Here is a 20,090-nt window from a genome sequence, read left to right as displayed (position 1 = left end):
TTTTAAAGGAAGAAGAAGCCAGACTTAAATCAGAGAAAGTCACATCTAAATCTGAAGCTTCTGGTAAAAAGTCACTTCCAAAACTTAAAGGCATTGTGATCAAAGAAAAGACACATACTGAAGCAACGTTGGCTAGATCACAACCACAGATAGATCCAAGATCCAAGGGTAAAGAAAAGGTTGGTGAACCTATCAAGGCTTATGTACCTCCTGAGGAAGAAGAAATTACTGATAAAAAAGATGATCTTGCTCTGACTTCAAGAAAAGTTCTTAAAACAACCTCTGACATGGCTCAAGTTGTTCAGAGTCAAGAAATTATAAGTTCTGATATTCAGAAGAAGCAAGTAACCTCTGACAGAGCTCAAGTTAACTTGATATCAGAAAATAGATCAAAGACACTCCTACCAGGATTCACTAAAGCAAAACAGACTCAATCTTTGAAGACTACTGCAAGTGGTTTTGAAGCAAGAGTAGTTACTGGAAAGGAAGCTAGAGATAAAACTGGATTGGGAAGTGCTGATGAAAGAAGAGTACACAACACTACCAATGATCCAACTTCCTTGAGTGAACCAGGTATTGGAGCAACTCCTGAGAGATTGAATCAACTGGAATCTGTACAGATGGTTTACCATGCCTACTTGAAAGAATACATCATGTTGTATTTCATGACAGATGGTAGGGTTTATCATATAAGACAAAATGCCATTCCATTGAAGTATTTTGAAGAATTGGAGCATGTACTTTTCTTACTTCAAGTGGATGACAGAATAACAGGGACTGCTGCAAACTACTTAAAAGAACAGATTCAGAGACAGAAAAGGCTTTATTTTGTTAAGTCTGACAGCATATATGTTCCAAAGTACAGAGATCACAATAGTGATATTGTTGATATGAAGTCTAATACTGCACAGATCAGAACGTATCTTGGTATTAAGGGACTTGAATTCAATCTAGAGTCTGACAAAGCTTATGTTATAAAACTAGATCAGGAGTTGAGAAAAGCAAAGATCAATTATCTCAGAGCTGCAATCTTTCAAACTGGTGAAGATACTGCAGAGCTTAAAGATGTTAAAAGGAGAATGATTGATGAACTAAGATATGCTGAGAAATGTTTGTTGAAGAACTATCTCAGAACAACTCCTGACATCAGAGAGATCAGAAAATGAAGAAGCCAAGTCGAAGACCTACAACTGCTTAAATTCTGATATTTATACAGACTGAAGTTGTTATTAGAAGCTGAAATTGGTAAAAACTTTAAGGACTGTAAGAAGTAGTTATCTAGTCTAATTCTCATGCATTTGTACTTAATGTTTTTGACATCATCAAATATCTGTTAAACTTGTATATTATGTTAATTTACAAGTTGGGGGAGATTGTTAGATAAATTTGATAATGTCATGGCTAATATGTTTTGTGTTTAGCTTTCAGATCTTACTGAACAGGATAAATCAGTACTTAACTGTTGATCAGTACTTATACTGGAAGTCAGGACTTAAGGATATCAGTGCGTATGTTATCAGGAGATAATCATGAGAAGATAGATATCAGAACTTAAGTGCTGAAGGATAATCAGATAAGGACAGTAGCTGATTAAAGGAAAGAAGATCAAGATAAACATAAGAAGAGATATGCATGAAGAAGGAATTCCGTGAAGAATGGAATACTTGGAAGAAAAGATATCTGATTGATATATTTTAGGAAGCAGAATTATATTCCATATCAATTAGCGATTATCTTGTAACTGTGTAGTATATAAACACAGACATAGGGTTTACACTATAAGTGTTATCATTATTAGAAAAGATTATTCATTGTAACCCTAGCAGCTCTCGTGATATTTGTTCATCACTGAGAGGTAACAGTTCCATACTGTAACAGAGTTTATTATTTCAATAAAGTTTGTTTTTCTGTTACTTAAGTTCTTAAAGTTCGATTTGAGTGTACTATACACTGTATTCACCCCATCTACAGTGTGTGTGTGTGACCTAACATTATTCCTTGAGAGAATACAAGATTTTTCTGATCTAAATTATTACAGCTAACAAAGCATACAATGTTTACTTTATAGAATTATAAACACTGGTTATTACACATCATGCATTAGCATGTACTAAACCCTATTTTTGGATAATCAAATTTTTCTATTTCGTTCTTAGTGTATCTTTGTTAATCTTGCAAGCCTGTGACTTTACTCTGTCAGTTAATCTTGGCCTTTGATCTTGTACTCTTCAAGCTGCTTTTTGTAGACTTGTCAGTCCAACTGATTGGATTGTTTGTTGATTGTTAATCTTGGATATTTAACTGATCTGCACTTTGTACTTTGAATTTACCTAGAGATCTCCAGTTTGGTATATAGAGAACTTGACATCTCGATAAGTATATTGGCTTATCGAGATCTCTAATCACTCTATAGTTGTTTTGACTTATCAAAGTCTTTGAGTTCTCTATAAGAGAATTTGGCTTATCGAGATCTCTTATCTTCATGTCTTCGCTTTGGCTTATCGATATCTCTGAGTTCTCTAGTGGCAAATAGACTTATCGATATCTCAGAGATCTCTAGTGATATTTTGACTTATCGATATCTCAGAGATCTCTAGTGATATTTTGACTTATCGATATCTCTAGAGTTCTCTAGTGAACAAATGATTTGTCGATATCTCCAATCTTCATGTCTTCAATTTGGCTTGTCGATATCTCTGAGTTCTCTAGTAGCTTTCCTGACTTCTCTAATAGTCATTTTGGAGTTCTCGAATGACTTCCCTATAACACTTAATCCGTGACTTGTGGAGATCTTGACTTAGAACATTTTTCTCAAAACAGATTTATTCAACTTCAAGCTTCTTCATAATTCTTCTGAGACATGATCTTATTGATCTTCTTCCAGATAGAATTCTTAGGCTAGATACTGTTTACAGGAAAAGACTCTAGTCTGCTTTTGAACATTTTTACAGACTTAAGTGATATAATACAAAATGCAAACTAAGATTACAACATAACTTACTTATGGTTGTCAATTAGACTTATTCTTGTTATAGTGCATGCATGTCTTGCACAACAAGAAGTATAATTAAAATAGAATTCTAAAAATTATATTAAAAAATATATGATTCAAAAAGGCTAAAATATATATATATATATATATATATATTTGTGCTTGTTGTAGTATGTATAATATATTGACTTAGCAATGCAGAAGAAAATTAGAAATACAAAGATTAAATCCAAAAGGGTGAAATAAAAATAAAATTAAAATTGAATAGAATCATAAGACATGTAGAAGTATAAGATATACAAGAATAAAGGGTGTAATCAAAAAAATTTAATAGAATTATAAGATATACAAAAGTAGAATTATAAGATATATACCAATAAGTGAAAACAAAAGTTGGCGGTACCAAAAATTGGTAAAACCAAAATTAATACTTGTGTAATACTTAAAAAAGGTTTTGCTTATTAATAAAGATTATTAATGAGTTAAACTAGTTTCGAATTCGTATTGAACCATGTATTAAAGATTAAACGACTAGTCATCAAGTTAAATTATTTGATAACAAAATTTATTACATACTCGCTTTACGATCTGTGCATCGTGAGATGCACGAGTCTTCATTAATATTCTTTTTATTATTTAAAATTATGAATTTTTTTTGTTTATTATTAAATAATATGTAATTGATTAGATTTGTATCATTAACCTTATTAATATGTTTATAAATAATAATATTAATAGTTGTTGTTGGAGGGATTCAAATCTAAAACTTGGATAACATATAAATAATAATATAAATATTTGCTATTGGCTGAGTTCAAACATGTAAGTTTGAGTAGTGTAAAATAATAATATAAATATTTGTTACTAGCGGGATTCGAACTTAGAAACTAGTAGTATATATAATTTTAGTATTTGAATATAAGGGTTCTTATCACTTGATTAAAAAGATAAAAGATCCAATAATCAAAAATATGGATAAGCAAACCAACAGAAAAAATTATACCAAAATATACTTGATTCCAATTATTATAACATATACTACTAAATCCTATTTCTATTTCTTAAAACAGAAAACAAGAAGCAATGCAAAACACAACCCAACACCGAAAAACGGAAGGCTGGATTTGAATGATTGCGCCACGTGGCAATAAACACACGCCAGGAGTGTGCTTGATTCCCGACAAGCATGTCTGTATTGACGATAACACCCTCAGCCTCATCCACACGTACACTCTCCATTTCGTCCTCTACATGCAATCTCATTTATATCCAACTAGGGGTATAATTGTTACAAAAGCCCAAATCTCCCCCGCAAAATGCTGACGTGTTACCTTACTAGCTCGTATAGAGCAGTTGCGTGCCACACGCCTGTGCGTGCATCTAAACTCCACACGCCACAATTAAATTATATACGTACATATATGTATATATATATATTAGTAACAGAACCACGCCCCTTGGTACCCTATCATCTTCTTGAATTCAAGGTATGGTCTTCAATTTATGTGTATGTTATATGTTATTGATTATACAATTTTTTCATTTTCCATTTGTGTGTGTGATGTATCTCTTTTCTGGTTCGAAATGTATGTTAGTTGTACAGCTTAATTTAGTTGTTGCAAATTTAGGGGTCGTCGCTCGTCCCGAGAAATTATTAAAACATGGGAATTGCTCGTATAAAATTACCAAAAGAATTATTGTGTTAAGATAGAATGACATTCTACCTACATTTTATACAACCTCAAATTTAAATATGTTGCGTTGTAAGTAATTGTTGATTTATTTTAAATAGCTCATTACAAAAATTACTTGGGTTTTACTTGAGCTTTGACAGTTTCAACAATTTAATCAAAATATAGGTGTTGTTTGTAATCGTGTTAATATATATGACTTGTTTGTTACAGCTCAGATCTAGATTACCTTCCAATATGTCGAAGTTGTATATGTTTTTGGGTTGATTGTTACTTGGTTTGTTGTTTATTTAGGTTTTCTTGTTGGTAGAAAATTCATATAGGGGATTCATACAAGTGAGGATGGTTTCGGAGGATCCTGTTTCAAGGAGCAATCAAATTGATGTTGTCGCTAAGAAATCAAAGAGCGGGTATGTATACCTTAGGAAGCAGTATTTCTTTTTTATATTGGTAATATATTTTAAAGCAATTATGTAAATGTCAATCTAATGTAGCTGTAGAGAGAAATGAATGGACTATTTCGCATTTTGTATGAAGCTTTTAGGTAGCTGAAGCCAATTAACTGGAATGCATCTAGCAGAAGGTTGCAAGAATATTAAGCAAAAGTGCAAAATTAATGTCACAGTCTCACAATTTAGCATTCGTTACAAATTCATTGAATAACTCTAGCAAGTCATTCATGTTAAAGTCCTCGAAATTAGGTAATATAAGCTGGAATTAGAAGGTGTAAATAATGTTCTCAGAAATCTTTGTGGAATTTGATACTTTCGGTTCAATATTGAAATGGCTCTTTAGTAATTGAAAGGCTAGAGGCAAAATAGAAGTGCGTCATTAGTTAGAATTAAAGTGAGATTTCACTTTTCATTGAGTTGACTTTAGATATTTATGGAATGCTATACGGTCTCGTTACTCATGCAGCGCTGATTGTAGACAGACTCATAGCCTACTTAAGCAGATAGTCAAAATTGAAATTACATCCAAATATTTAAACTCTTTCTTTAAATATATATGCTGACAACTTTTCTGGATTTAAATCAGTGGAAATTTATCAGAACCTCACTGGTAAAACATCTACAGCCTTTCTATGTATGAGTGCATTGAATATTGTAAATTTTACATATTTAGTACAGTAATATTTTTGGTTGAGAATATTTTCCTGCCTTCCTGGTAATCCTATAATAAGGAAATAAAGTTTAATACGGACAAAAAATTTATCAAATTATGCATCTATCACGATTTCCTGTTGATTGTGAATCATCTCTTATGGATACCCTTTTTCAGGTCTTTATCCAGTAAAAAGAACATCTTGAAAGTTCCTAAAAGAGTACATAAAGCTGAAAGGGAGAGGTCGAAACGTGACCACATGAACACTCTATTTTTTGAGCTCGGAAAAAGTCTTGGTATTTTGCCTCTCCTTTTTTAGTTATAATTTCAAATATGGGTTCTGTAATCTGTATAATCATGATTCTAGTTGCATCCTATTTTTTAAAACTGTTGAAATAAATATATTAGTTGGCTGTTTACTCTGAAGCAACAACTTTACACCTGAATTATTTTGCACAGAACCAGATCATCATGACAAGGGTAAGGCTTCAACGTTAAACCATTGCATTAAGCTTCTTCATGACCTGCTTGCTCAGGTGGACTGCCTTAGGAAGGAGAATTCAGCTCTTTTATCTGAATCTCATTATGTAAGATTATGGTTTCATGGCTGCTTATGCCTTTTGTATCATTCCTAATATGAGACCTGGTCAGGATCAGTATATTATCTATACTAGCTTAAATCCCGTGTGATGCACAGGTTCGTTAATATTCAAATAATTTTAAAATTTTGTTTATCCAATCATATAATAATTTTAATATATTAATATAAATATATAATAATTATATAATTATAATAAAAATAATAAAAGAATTAGGAAGTTTTATGTGACACCTTACAATTTTAGATGGATGGTTACTTAACAATACAACTCAAATGACCTCTGCGTACCATACATAACGAAAAGTAGCAAAGAAGAAGAGTGAAAACCCGTGAACAATGTCTCCTGGATTTGTATCTCTTTCTGAGAAGCAAACAAAAAAGTTACGCGGCTTCTCCTGCAGTTTCACTTATATATTTTGGTAACTGTACCCTTTAATTTTATAGGATTATTTTGTAGTTTAGTAGGATAAGTTTTAGTCGTTTAGCGGGAGAAGGAGACTTTATCTAGTAGTTTAGCAATTTAGTAGTTTAACATGTATATAACACTATTTATCTTTATTTTTAATAATCAAAATAGGGGGATAACCGTTGAACCAAAATATACCCCATTCCGATTATTATATTATATTATATAGATTTTACTTGCCTAAACATAAATCATTATTATAACTTATAAGATGCTTTTAGTAATACAACCTCTTTTACTTTTCTTGCTTGAACATTATCTATGTTTATACTCTATCATGTTGTATTATACTTGCAACTTGTGTAATTAACCATTTTAACTTATCAACTACCAAGAAAAAAAATACATTGTAACTTTTTAAGGAAGTATATTTAGTTTCCCTGCAGATGTCTTAGTAGCCTAACTGTATTTTTTTTTTAGTTATTTGTATTTTTGATGTTTTTGAAAAATATAATTGATAGGTATCTATCGAAAAAGATGAACTACGAGAAGACAATTCTGCACTAAAGGCGCAGATTGGGAAGCTACAAACTGAGATCGAGAAGAAGATACAGCCTCCTCCGTCTGTGTGGGGATTCGATCACTCCCAATCACAAGCCGAGGGAAACATCGGGCAACAGCTGGAAGGTCGTCACATTGTTGTGCCACTGGCGGATCATGCAACCCAGGCAGCGCCAATTGTTAGTCCAATTTTTGTCATGCCCTTGCATGATGATACTCAAGTGCATCTAGAGACTGATATTGTGAAGGCTACACCCCAGCATCCTCCAAATATAAGCAGACCACATGCTCGTTATCCATCTCCTTCAGATTCCTGGCCATCTCAAATTCTTTCCGAACAGCCAAAAAACACAGATCACATTACGCTGCAAAGTAGTAGTTAAAATTACTTCTTGATGACAAAATTTAAGTTGTGTAATCAGTAATAGATATATCAGATATATAGAACAATAACTGGTTTGTAAAGTCATTAGTCATGAGTTTTCAAGTGCGAGTAAAATTATGAATCATGATCCTTTTAGTACACATGTTATAGTGTTCAGTTGAGTATAAAATCTTTTTTTTAAATGTATAATACTACAAGGAAGAACACAATCAAACTAAGCCAGGCTGCGTTATTTGTTGAGAAGATGTCTAGGGTTAGCCTTGGAACCATTTTATATGTTTCAGAGGTGTTTGGCAAGTAATGTGCGATCCAATATCAACATAACTTCTACACATATCTAAATAAAAATAAATAAAAATAATAATTCTAAAATATGTAGTCAACTTTCCCAAAGATGTGTGCCAAAAAATAATGAACAGAGTAAAATAGATACAATCTGTAGAATCTGAAATAACCTTGTACACTCTAGATGGTTATGAACGACTCTTGTTTAATAGTAGCTCTGTAGTAATGGTTTAGAAATGCAGAGCACCTCTTCTACACTTGCTCATTTGCAACTCGAATTTTAAAGGAAAGTCCTGTTCGTCTTGCGCAAACTTGGACTGATTTGCTTCAAGGGAGGTTTACACTCTCTCATTGCACATCTTTTGAACCAAGGTGGCTCTATCTTTATTTAGCAGGGGCAGTTTATAATATTTGGACAGAGAGGAATTTCAGGCTACAGAACCCTGGGAAAGAAAATGCTTTGTGCATAGTTCTTATTAAACTAAGGCAAACAATTCGAGAAAAGTTATACACTTGCAGCTCCTCCAGGAAGAAAATTCAGAAAAAGCCCATGTTATTGCAAATGCTCTATTAGCCTACTCTAATTCTTAGTGTCATTTGGTGATACTGATGGTGTTTTTATCCTTATCTGATGCATTTCTGATTCACTGTAATACCTTTAATTGGTGGTAGTCTTTGGTAACTTGGAGCTTCTTCCTGTTACAGTTTATCATGGTTATACCCTGATGTATTTTTCTTCTTGTGCTTTATAACTAATTACTTGGCAAAAAAACATATATCAAGTAGTTAGTTCTGATTTGCGTCACTTATCCTAATCCATAAAAAACCAGTGATAAATCAGAAAGCATACCATTGACTAAACTAGCAACAACCATCATAAAGTCATAAACCATGATAAAGAAACCAGCATTCTGAGTTCTGACCAATAAGCCCATTGGCATTACAAATTTAAAGAACAAAAGCTAAAGTCTTAAAGATAACTACTAGATTAAAAACCAACCAAACCCTAGTATTCCTCACCATCATCTTCATCATCCCCATCACCAGATTCTAGTCCAACTTCCTCATAGTCCTTCTCCAATGCAGCCAAGTCCTCCCTGGCCTCTGAGAACTCTCCTTCCTCCATGCCTTCACCAACATACCAATGCACAAAGGCCCTCTTTGCATACATCAAGTCAAACTTGTGATCAATTCTGGAGAACACTTCAGCCACACTAGTGGAGTTTGAGATCATGCACACAGCTCTCTGAACCTTAGCCAAGTCCCCACCAGGCACAACAGTCGGTGCCTGGTAGTTGATTCCACACTTAAACCCAGTAGGACACCAATCCACAAACTGAATAGTCCTCTTGGTCTTGATTGTGCCAACAGCTGCATTCACATCCTTAGGAACAACATCACCTCTATACATCAAACAGCAGGCCATGTATTTTCCGTGGCGTGGGTCACACTTTGCCATCATAGACGATGGCTCAAAGGCGCTGTTAGTTATCTCAGCAACAGAGAGCTGTTCATGGTAGGCCTTTTCAGCAGAAATCACAGGCGCATAGGATGAAAGCATGAAATGGATTCTAGGGTATGGAACCAGATTTGTCTGAAATTCAGTAACATCAACATTGAGAGCTCCATCAAAACGAAGTGAAGCCGTCAGGGAAGAGATAACCTGTACCAAGCATCAAGAAAAAAACATAATTATTCATAATTTCTACAACATAGTATCACCAGGTCACAACTAACAAACTAATGAAATTATTACCTGAGACACAAGCCTGTTCAGGTTGGTATAAGTAGGCCTTTCAATATCAAGTGATCTGCGACAGATATCATAGATAGCCTCGTTATCAAGGAGAACAGACACGTCAGTGTGCTCAAGAAGCGAGTGAGTTGACAGAACAGAATTGTAAGGCTCAACCACTGAGGTGGAAATCTGAGGAGATGGGTAAACAGTGAAACCAAGCTTCGATTTCTTCCCATAGTCAACAGACAACCTCTCCAAAAGCAATGACCCAAGACCCGAACCAGTTCCACCCCCAACAGCGTGAAACACCAAAAAGCCTTGTAGGCCAGTGCAGTTATCAGCTAACTTCCTGATCCTATCCAAACACAAATCCACAATTTCTTTCCCAACTGTCACAAAACAGCAAAATTTAAAAAATCAGTACAGCAAATACTAATAATGTGTATATGCTATAGTGTGTATCAAGCACTTAGTCATCTTTCATCAATTATTCAATATCAGAGTAGAGACTTGAGAGTCTTCTAGGTGTGTTATTCATTAAACAACTCGAACAAGTGATTATTAATCATATAATTAAAAAACACACACTATCGAACAGTTTAGTACAGCTATCACAAATAAGTACGAATGCATTTACATAGCTGTGTATATCACACAATTGAATATCAATAATTCAGTTCAGAATAGAATGTGTGTCTGTGTCTGTGTGTATCAATTAAATCTCTATAGCGAGAACATGATGAAATAGTACTTTAGTCCAAAATCAAAATCTATATTATAGACACAAGCAAACACACAAAAATCTATATTAAAAAAATAAGCACAGCAATTACAAATAACAACCAGTTGGAAAGAACCGTGTGCATCAAACACATAATTACCGATAATTCAAAAACAGAATTTAAAGTGTGTGTCGCAACAATTGAGTATAAATCAATCAACAATTGAGTATAAATCAATTAAATACCAGTCATTCAAATCACAATACAAAAATCATTTGCCTGTGAAAAAAATATATAAAGAAGCAAGGAATGAAATAGTACTTGTGTAGTGACCACGAGCGAAGTTATTAGCAGCATCCTCTTTGCCACTGATGAGTTGTTCAGGATGGAAGAGTTGTCGATAAGTTCCGGTACGAACCTCATCAATAACAGTTGGCTCCAGATCTACAAATATAGCCCGAGGTACATGCTTTCCAGCGCCTGTTTCACTGAAAAACGTGTTAAACGCATCGTCTCCTCCACCAACAGTTTTGTCTCCAGGCATTTGCCCATCAGGCTACACAAATCATAACTCAATTCAATCAAAACTCAACATCAATTAAAAAAAACACAAAAACAAACAGATTATATGAATTAAAGATGAGATTTGTTGTACCTTGATGCCGTGCTCGAGACAGTAGAGTTCCCAACAGGCGTTTCCGACTTGAATTCCGGCTTGACCGATGTGAATTGAAATGCACTCTCTCATCTTTTCTTTTGTTTTGTGTTTCTAGGGTTTGAAATGAGAGAGAAGTAAAAGATAGAGCCCAGAGGAGCGTCTGTTTGGGTGTTTTTTAAAATGGCTAATTGTGATTTTGAATTTTGGATGGGAGGGTACTACTACATTTTTAATTTTTACCTCGGGAAGCGGGAATTTCAAGTGATTTTGAATTTTGGATTATCTTCTTATCCTTGCCCTGTTTTTCTGTTGCTTGAATTCAATCGACATTTACAATTTCTATTTTCTAAATTAAAATATATATATTAAAAAACTAATAAGTCTTACGAATTTCTTACAAGTAAAAGGATTCTAAAACAGACAGTTACCGTTCTGCTAAACTGAATTACTAGTAAAAAAAATTAACAGGAAACACTTGTATAAAATACAGTTATGAAAATTGTGTTACTTTAAAAAAATTAGATTATTGTTAAATTAATAATTTACAAGAGAAAAAACTATTGTCCTAACTCTTACTCCGAGTAAAGAGTTTATATATTGGGCCAGCAAGAAGAAGCCCAAAATTCTGAAACCTTTTTGTCATTGAGGTTTATATATCTTATCATCGTAACGTGACATCTTATTCACTTAACTCACTCAAAATTTATAACCGGGTGATTTAATTTAAAAAACTTTCAATCGGATCATAAAAAGATGGTTAATGTTAGGTCACACACACTGTAGAGGGGGGTGAATACAGTGTATAATACAATCAAATCGAACTTTAATATATTAAGTAACAGAAAACAAACTTTATTGAAACAATAAACTCTGTTACAGTATGGAACTGTTACCTCTCAGTGATGAACAAGTATCACGAGAGCTGCTAGGGTTACAATGAATAATCTTCTCGAATATGATAACACTTATAGTGTAAACCCTATGTCTGTGTTTATATATTACACAGTTACAAGATAATCGCTAATTGATATGGAATATAATTCTGCTTCCTAAAATATATCAATCAGATATCTTTTCTTCCAAGTATTCCATTCTTCACGGAACTCCTTCTTCATGCATATCTCTTCTTATGTTTATCTTGATCTTCTTTCCTTTAATCAGCTACTGTCCTTATCTGATCGTCCTTCAGCACTTAAGTTCTGATATCTAACTTCTGATGATTATCTCCTGATAATATAAGTACTGATATCCTTAAGTCCTGACTTCCAGTATAAGTACTGATCAACAGTTAAGTACTGATTTGTCCTGTTAAGTAAGATCTGAAATCTAAACATAAATCATATTAGCCATGACATTATCAAATATATCTAACAATCTCCCCCAACTTGTAAATTAGCATAATATACAAGTTTAACAGATATTTGATGATGTCAAAAATATTAAGTACAAATGCATGAGAATTAGACTAGATAACTACAACTTACAGTCCTTAAAACTTTACCAATATTCAACTTCTGATAACAACTTCAGTCTGTACAAATATCAGAATTTAAGCAGTTGTAGATCTTCGACTTGGCTTCATTATCTGATCTCTCTGATGTCAGGAGTTGTTCTGAGATAGTTCTTCAACAAACATTTCTCAGCATATCTGAGTTCATCAATCATTCTCCTTTTAACATCTTTAAGCTCTGCAGTATCTTCACCAGTTTGAAAGATTGCAGCTCTGAGATCATTGATCTTTGCTTTTCTCAACTCCTGATCTAGTCTTATGACATAGGCTTTGTCAGACTCCAGATTGAATTCAAGTCCCTTAATACCAAGATATGTTCTGATCTGTGCAGTATTAGGCTTCATATCAACAATATCACCATTGTGATCTCTGTACTTTGGAACATATGTGCTGTCAGACTTAACAGAATAAAGCCTTTTCTGTCTCTTAATCTGTTCTTTTAAGTAGTTTGCAGCAGTTCCTGTTATTTTGTCATCCACTTGAAGTAAGAAAAGTACATGCTCCAATTCTTCAAAATACTTCAATGGAATGACATTTTGTCTTATATGATAAACCCTACCATCTGTCATGAAATACAACATGATGTATTCTTTCAAGTAGGTATGGTAAACTATCTGTACAGATTCCAGTTGATTCAATCTCTCAGGAGTTGCTCCAATGCCTGGTTCACTCAAGGAAGTTGGATCATTTGTAGTGTTATGTACTCTTCTTTTATCAACACTTCCCAATCCAGTTTTATCTCTTGCTTCCTTTCCAGTAACTACTCTTGCTTCAAAACCACTTGCAGTAGTCTTCAAAGGTTGAGTCTATTTTGCTTTAGTGAATCCTGGTAGGAGTGTCTTTGGTCTATCTTCTGATATCAAGTTAACTTGAGCTATGTCAGAGGTTACTTGCTTCTTCTGAATATCAGAACTTACAATTTCTTGACTCTGAACAACTTGAGCCATGTCAGAGGTTGTTTTAAGAACTTTTCTTGAAGTTAGAGCAAGATTATCCTTTTCATCAGTAATTTCTTCATCCTCAGGAGGCACATAAACCTTGATAGGTTCACCAACCTTTTCTTTACCCTTGGATCTTGGATTTATCTGCGGTTGTGATCTAGCCAATGTTGCTTCAGTATGTGTCCTTTCTTTGATCACAATGCCTTTGAGTTTTGGAAGTGGCTCTTTACCAGAAGCTTCAGATTTAGATGTGACTTTCTCTGATTTAAGCCTGACTTCTTCTTTCATTAAACTCTCCAAGTCCATTCCTGGATTTTCCTGAAGAAATAACTGTCTTGACATTTCCTCATCAAGATCCAAAAGTTCATCAGAACTTATCCTTTTACCAGTAGCAGAAATTAATCTTTTCCCAGTATCAGAACTTGTCATGTGACTAGCTTGTCTTGATGTGAATCCTCTACCTTGACTATGACCTCTACCCATTCCAGAGTTTCCTTGATCATCTTTTTCATTATCCTTTCATGTCAGTGTTTTGTCAGTCTTGCATTTGGACTTAATTACTTTCTCCCCCTTTTTGGCATCAGCAGGTAGTAGAAGAGAGATAAGCAATTCCACTGAGGTTTGGATTTCAGTTAGTTGTGATTGCTGAGAAGCTTGATTTTTCAGAATTTCATCAATCTGAGCTTGTTGATGATCTTGAGTCTTCTCAATATAAGCAATCATTTCAATGGTAGGTTGGAAGAACTTTTTCTTATCAATTTTCCAAACTTGTTCCTGTTTGATAAAGTTCTCTTGAATCTTGTGTAGCTCTGCATGAGTAGTTGAATGAAGACCTTGTAGATGTTTAGTACTCAATGCAGTGATTCTAAGCTGGGTTTTGAAATCATCAGAATTTAACATTTCATCAGCTTTAGTCAAGTGCTCAGCAAGATGCTTTTCAGTTGGAACACATGAAACTGAGTTCCATTCCTTAGTCCACTCCTGTCCTGCAGGAGTCTCACTCCAAGGTACTGGGGCTTCTCCGGTAACAAACTTCTTAATCAGTTCAGACTTTAGAATAGTCTGTTAAGGAGCATGTCCTGAAGGACCTGCTGCATCAGCATCTGCAGTTGGAGCAGCATCACCAGTATCTCCAGCATTTGCAGCATCAGAACTTAAAGAATCAGTATCTTCTGATAAGACAACAGTGTGAGTAGCAATGGAGGTTTCAGCATCCTCTAATTGCTGATCTGGTTCTAAGTTCTGATCAACAACCAAATCCTGATGCTCACCTAAAGTCTGATCATCAGCATCATGATGCAGAGAAGGTGTTTTTGATAACTCTGAAGTTTGAACAGCATCAGTAACAGGTGTTGTGGAAGGATTATTTGTTGTTGGAGCTTCTAAGAGAATTACTTCAGGCACAACCAAGTTTTGAACATCAATATCAGCACTTGTGCCTGGATCAACAGGAGACACAGATGGTGTGTTAGCCTGTTCAGAAACAGCTTCCTGAGATGGAGTTGATGGAGAAGAAGTGACTGGAGCAAATTCCTTGTCTTGTGAGATCAGAGATTCCTGATCCCCTTCCTTAGCTGCTTCCTCTTCATCATCTGAAACTGGCCTTTTTGCCCTCTGTTTCTTGTATCTCTTTGTTGATTTGGATTCCTTGGGAGTTTCAGGAACTGTCATTCTTCTAAGCCTTTTGAGAAGCCTAGATCCCCCAAATCCAGAATCCTTCTGAGAAGTCTCTTTCTCAGCTTCACCTACAACAGGTTCAGAAGAAGGAACCTGTTCCTCAGTATCAGATTCATCTCTCAAGGCAATCCTCCTTCTCTTTTGAGCTGTTTGAGGAACAGTCTTTGTCCTCTTTGGCTTGGAGGATGAAGGGTGAACAGTCTGGGAAGTGGAGAGATAGGATTTAAGATATGTCCTGAGGGTAGGTTGAGTAGAATGAGTGGTAGGTGCTGAGGATGATGGTTTTTGGGTGTTTGTGGTTGGTTGGACATCAGAGTAAACAGATCTATAAGTATCAGGATCAGCATTTACTAAGATCTGTTTTACAGACTGAGGAATCTGTAATGGTCTAACCACTGATTTCTTAGTGTCAGCATTTACCAGATCATTAAAGTAGCGTTTTGCAACTTTAAAAATGCGGGGTTGAGGAACTGACTAATTGAGGTTCATCAGTACAAAAAGTATAAATAAGTTGACAGAATCTAGCAAAATAGACAACATTCCTATCCTCTATCATCCTATCCCCAATAAAACCAATTATACCAGTTGCAAAGTCAAAATGAGTTTGATTGATAATAGCATACCCGATGTGCTGACTTTGAATTGGGATAACATCAAAATTCGAACATTTATTCCCAAAAGCTTTGGTGATGCAGTCGAAGAAGAAGCTCCATTCTCTTCTGATATGAGCCCGTTTCAACTGACCAAGTTTTGCCAAACTCCGTTCATACCCCAAATTTGCCATTACATCCTGAAGAGCTGATTCTTCTGGAATTGAAAAAGTACAACCTTCTGGGAGATGTAGAGCTTTGCGTATTGTACCAGGAGTGACTGCATAAGATGAATCACCCACTTCGAAAACAATACTGGGAGTGCCATGTTTACCACCATCATCAAAGTGCCCAATCTCACTGTGTGCAAAAAGATCTTGCACAAAATGCAATTCAGATGGAACTTCAGCATGATCAAGAATTGCAGCATAGTTGTTTGGAACAAACTTAGCTTCATCTTCCACTTCACATGTTCTAGTTTGTACTAAGACTGTTATCAAATTTTATCCACAGATGAGTCAAGTAAAGAATTTAGACTGTAATATCAGAACTTAGACTTATTTCAGAACTTAACAGTCTTCAGAACATAATTTCTTAACTCGAAAAAGGAATGCATATCTAAGTAAATCCTCATACAAGTTCTGAGTTATACTCTTCAGAACTTAATCGTCAGAATATGCAACCAGAACTTGTCCTCAGAGTTAGTGCAAAATGACACAATGACTGTTTATCTAAAACAACATAGACCACCACAGTAATTTTCATCATTCAGATGGAGTGATTAGTGTGTGCATTAAGCTAAATTTCAGACAAGGAGTAAAGTCTGATTCACTTCAGTACATCTTAGAAATAAGGCATAACTAAAATTTTGCTAAAGAGCTGTCATTATCCTGAAACCTACTGATGAATGAGTTCATGCTTGAGTCCACCTCAACTGTTTTGTGCTAATTTTATGCATCTTTTTAAATTCTATTTTACAGTGGCTTCTCAGTGTAAGTGAGTCACGACTGCTTATCAGAATTTATGTTATTATCAGAGTATTTCTCCAGTAATCATAGAGTGTAAAAAGTCACCAAGAAAATATTTTGCTTTTCTAATGCATATTTACTTAATACCAGCAATGCACTTGGGTCGTCCCTTCCACATTTTTACTCTAGATCTCAAAGGAGTACCTGATTTTATTCTTTGATCTTTTTGCTTTTTCTTTAGATAATTGAGGTTTATCAGCACTTAGTACATTCAGCAGTTTTACTAGTATCAGAACTTAACATATGAGTAGCATTATTTTAATTTGTGACTTAGTAATAAGATAAACAAAGTAAACTCAACTAAGCTCAATTATCAGAATTTACTCATGTCATAAGATTTCCACAGAAATAATTACTTCTTACATGGGATCATCTGTTTATTAAAGACTACTAGATCAGTATCTAGCACAGTTATCCTCATAGGATTGAATAGTTACTTAAACAGACATATCACTTATCAGAGTTTAGAAACATATATCAGACAACAATCAGTACTTGAACGCATATTTCAATTAATCACAGAATACACAAAGAGATTACATTCTGTAAATACTGATCATAAAGTCTAATGAAACAGAACAAAACTAGACAGATTTAGAAAAAGAACCTGAAACCATTCCAAGTTCATTTACCAATCTTGTAAAAGTGGCTTCACACAGTGGTTTTGTGAAGATATCTGCTAGTTGTTGATCTGTTGGAACAAAGTGCAATTCCACTGTACCTTCATCCACATGTTCCCTTATGAAGTGGTACCTGATGCTGATGTGCTTTGTCATAGAATGTTGTACTGGATTACCTGTCATAGCAATAGCACTTTGATTAGCACAGTAAATAGGGATATGGAAATATGTTAATCCATAATCCAGTAACTGATTCTTCATCCAAAGAATCTGTGCACAACAGCTTCCAGCAGCAATATACTCTGCTTCTGCAGTTGATGTGAAAATTGACTTTTGTTTCTTGCTGAACCAAGAAACCAATCTGCCTCCAAGAAATTGGCAGCTTCCACTTGTGCTTTTCCTGTCAATTTTGCAACCTGCAAAATCTGCATCTGAGTAACCTATTAGTTTAAAATCTGATTCTCTAGGATACCACAATCCCAGATCAGCTGTTCCTTTAAGATACTTAAAGATTCTTTTCACAGTTGTTAAGTGAGGTTCTCTTGGATCTGCTTGAAATCTTGCACAAAGACAGGTAGCATACATGATATCAGGCCTACTAGCAGTTAGATAGAGTAGAGAGCCAATCATACCTCTGTAGTCAGTAATATCTACTGATTTACCAGTATCCTTATCCAGTTTTGTTGCAGTGGCCATGGGAGTGGATGCACTTGAACAATCTTGCATTCTAAATTTCTTCAGCAAGTTTCTGGTGTACTTGGTTTGACAAATAAAAGTGCCTTCTTCATTCTGCTTGACTTGAAGGCCCAAAAAATAGCTAAGTTCCCCCATCATACTCATCTGATATCTTGACTGCATTAGTTTGGCAAACTTCTTGCAAAGTTTGTCATTTGTAGACCCAAAAATGATATCATCAACATAAATCTGGACCAGAAGTAAGTCATTTCCATGGTTGAGGTAGAACAGTGTTTTGTCTATTGTTCCTCTGTTGAATTCACTTTCCAGAAGAAACTGAGCTAAAGTCTCATACCATGCTCTAGGAGCTTGCTTAAGTCCATAGAGTGCTTTATCAAGCCTGTAGACATAATCTGGATGTTTGGAATCTACAAAGCCTGGAGGTTGTTCAACATATACTTCCTCCTCCAATTCTCCATTGAGAAAAGCACTTTTGACATCCATTTGAAAGACAATAAACTTTTTGTGAGCAGCATAAGCCAAAAATATCCTTATGGCTTCTAACCTAGCAACTGGTGCAAATGTTTCATCATAGTCAATTCCCTCCTGTTGAGAATATCCTTTTGCAACCAGCCTTGCCTTATTCCTTGTAATTATGCCATCACTGTCAGTTTTGTTTATGAATACCCACTTTATAACAACAACATATCTATTCTTTGGTCTTGGCACTAGGGTCCAGACTTTGTTTCTTTCAAATTCATTTAACTCTTCCTGCATTGCTTGCACCCAATCAGCATCTTGAAGAGCTTCTTCCACTTTCTTTGGCTCAGTCTGAGAGAGAAAAGAATTGTAAAGACATTCATTTGAAGTACCTGTTCTAGTTCTGACACCCGCATCAGGATTTCCAATTTTCAAATTAGGTGTATGTGACTTTGTCCACTTCCTTGTAGATGGAAGGTTTTCTCTAGAACTGGATGCTCCCCCATGATCCATGCTATTTCATTTTCTGATGCTCCCCCTGAAACTATGCTCTCTGAGTTGGATTCTTCAGAATTTAGATTTTCAGCACTATCACAACTTGGCTTATCAGAACTTGACGAATCAGAACTTGAAGAGCCAGATGTATGTTTTGATGTTTCTTGAGATGTGGTAGGATCTTGAGTATGCTCCCCCTGTATTGGTGCATCTTCCTTTGACGTAGTCACCACAGTTTCAATAACATCAGAGTTTAATCCATCAGAGTTTACAGTATCAGGACTTAGACTGTCAGGATTTTCAGTATCAGAATTTGTGTCTTCATTTTCAAATCTCAGCTGATCATGATCAATGAAATCTTCAAGATCAGTAATCTTCTTGTCATCAAAAGAGACATTGATAGATTCCATGACCACTTTTGTTCTCAAATTATAGACTCTGAAGGCTTTTGTGGAAAGTGGATATCCAACAAAGATTCCTTTATCAGCTTTTAGATCAAACTTGGATAGCTGTTCAGGATAAGTCTTGAGAACAAAACACTTGCATCCAAATACATGAAAGTATTTCAGGTTTGGCTTCTTTTTCTTCACCGTCTCATATGGTGTTTTTCCATGCTTGTTAATGAGTGTTGCATTTTGAGTAAAACAAGCAGTCTGCACAACTTCAGCCCAGAAATAGGTTGGAAGCTTTGCTTCTTCAAGCATTGTACGTGCAGCTTCAATGAGAGTTCTATTCTTCCTTTCAACAACTCCATTTTGCTGTGGAGTTCCAGGAGCAGAAAATTCCTGCTTTATTCCATGGTTTTTGCAGAACTCTTCCATTATCAAATTCTTGAACTCAGTGCCATTATCACTCCTTAAAATTTTCACAGAATCTTTGACCAATTTATCCAAATGTTTGACATGATCAATCAAGATAGATGCAGTTTCAC

At 35.0% G+C, this 20,090-nt stretch overlaps 2 protein-coding genes across 4 annotated transcripts; one reads left to right on the top strand and one right to left on the bottom strand.

Moving 5' to 3' along the window:
* Positions 1 to 4,293: 4,293 nt before the first annotated feature.
* Positions 4,294 to 7,882, top strand: LOC141718137 (transcription factor bHLH47-like). Of its 2 annotated transcripts, none has more exons than XM_074520511.1 (5): positions 4,294 to 4,479; positions 4,978 to 5,093; positions 5,965 to 6,083; positions 6,247 to 6,374; positions 7,316 to 7,882. In XM_074520511.1, exons 1-5 carry the CDS (start codon positions 4,309 to 4,311, stop codon positions 7,736 to 7,738), a joined length of 957 nt encoding a protein of 318 aa, XP_074376612.1. In that variant the 5' UTR covers positions 4,294 to 4,308; the 3' UTR covers positions 7,739 to 7,882. The 2 variants fall into 2 exon arrangements, with proteins under 2 accessions (XP_074376612.1, XP_074376613.1); XM_074520512.1 differs by having other exon boundaries at positions 4,437 to 4,479; positions 4,994 to 5,093.
* A 1,020-nt stretch (positions 7,883 to 8,902) lies between these two features.
* LOC141718136 (tubulin alpha chain-like) lies at positions 8,903 to 11,364 on the bottom strand. Of its 2 annotated transcripts, XM_074520510.1 has the most exons (5): positions 11,141 to 11,364; positions 10,807 to 11,041; positions 9,782 to 10,152; positions 9,228 to 9,688; positions 8,903 to 9,145 (listed from the first exon to the last, which is right to left on the bottom strand). In XM_074520510.1, the coding sequence occupies exons 1-5, from the start codon at positions 11,231 to 11,233 to the stop codon at positions 9,076 to 9,078; spliced, it is 1,230 nt and encodes a 409-aa protein (XP_074376611.1). In that variant the 5' UTR covers positions 11,234 to 11,364; the 3' UTR covers positions 8,903 to 9,075. The 2 variants fall into 2 exon arrangements, with proteins under 2 accessions (XP_074376611.1, XP_074376610.1); XM_074520509.1 differs by having other exon boundaries at positions 8,903 to 9,688; positions 11,141 to 11,361.
* Positions 11,365 to 20,090: the final 8,726 nt, after the last annotated feature.

Source organism: Apium graveolens, chromosome 4 (assembly GCF_009905375.1).
Source record: "Apium graveolens cultivar Ventura chromosome 4, ASM990537v1, whole genome shotgun sequence".
Taxonomy (NCBI): Eukaryota; Viridiplantae; Streptophyta; class Magnoliopsida; order Apiales; family Apiaceae; genus Apium; species Apium graveolens.
Note: the sequence above shows the minus strand (reverse complement) of the source record. Positions and strands in the feature narration are given on the sequence as shown.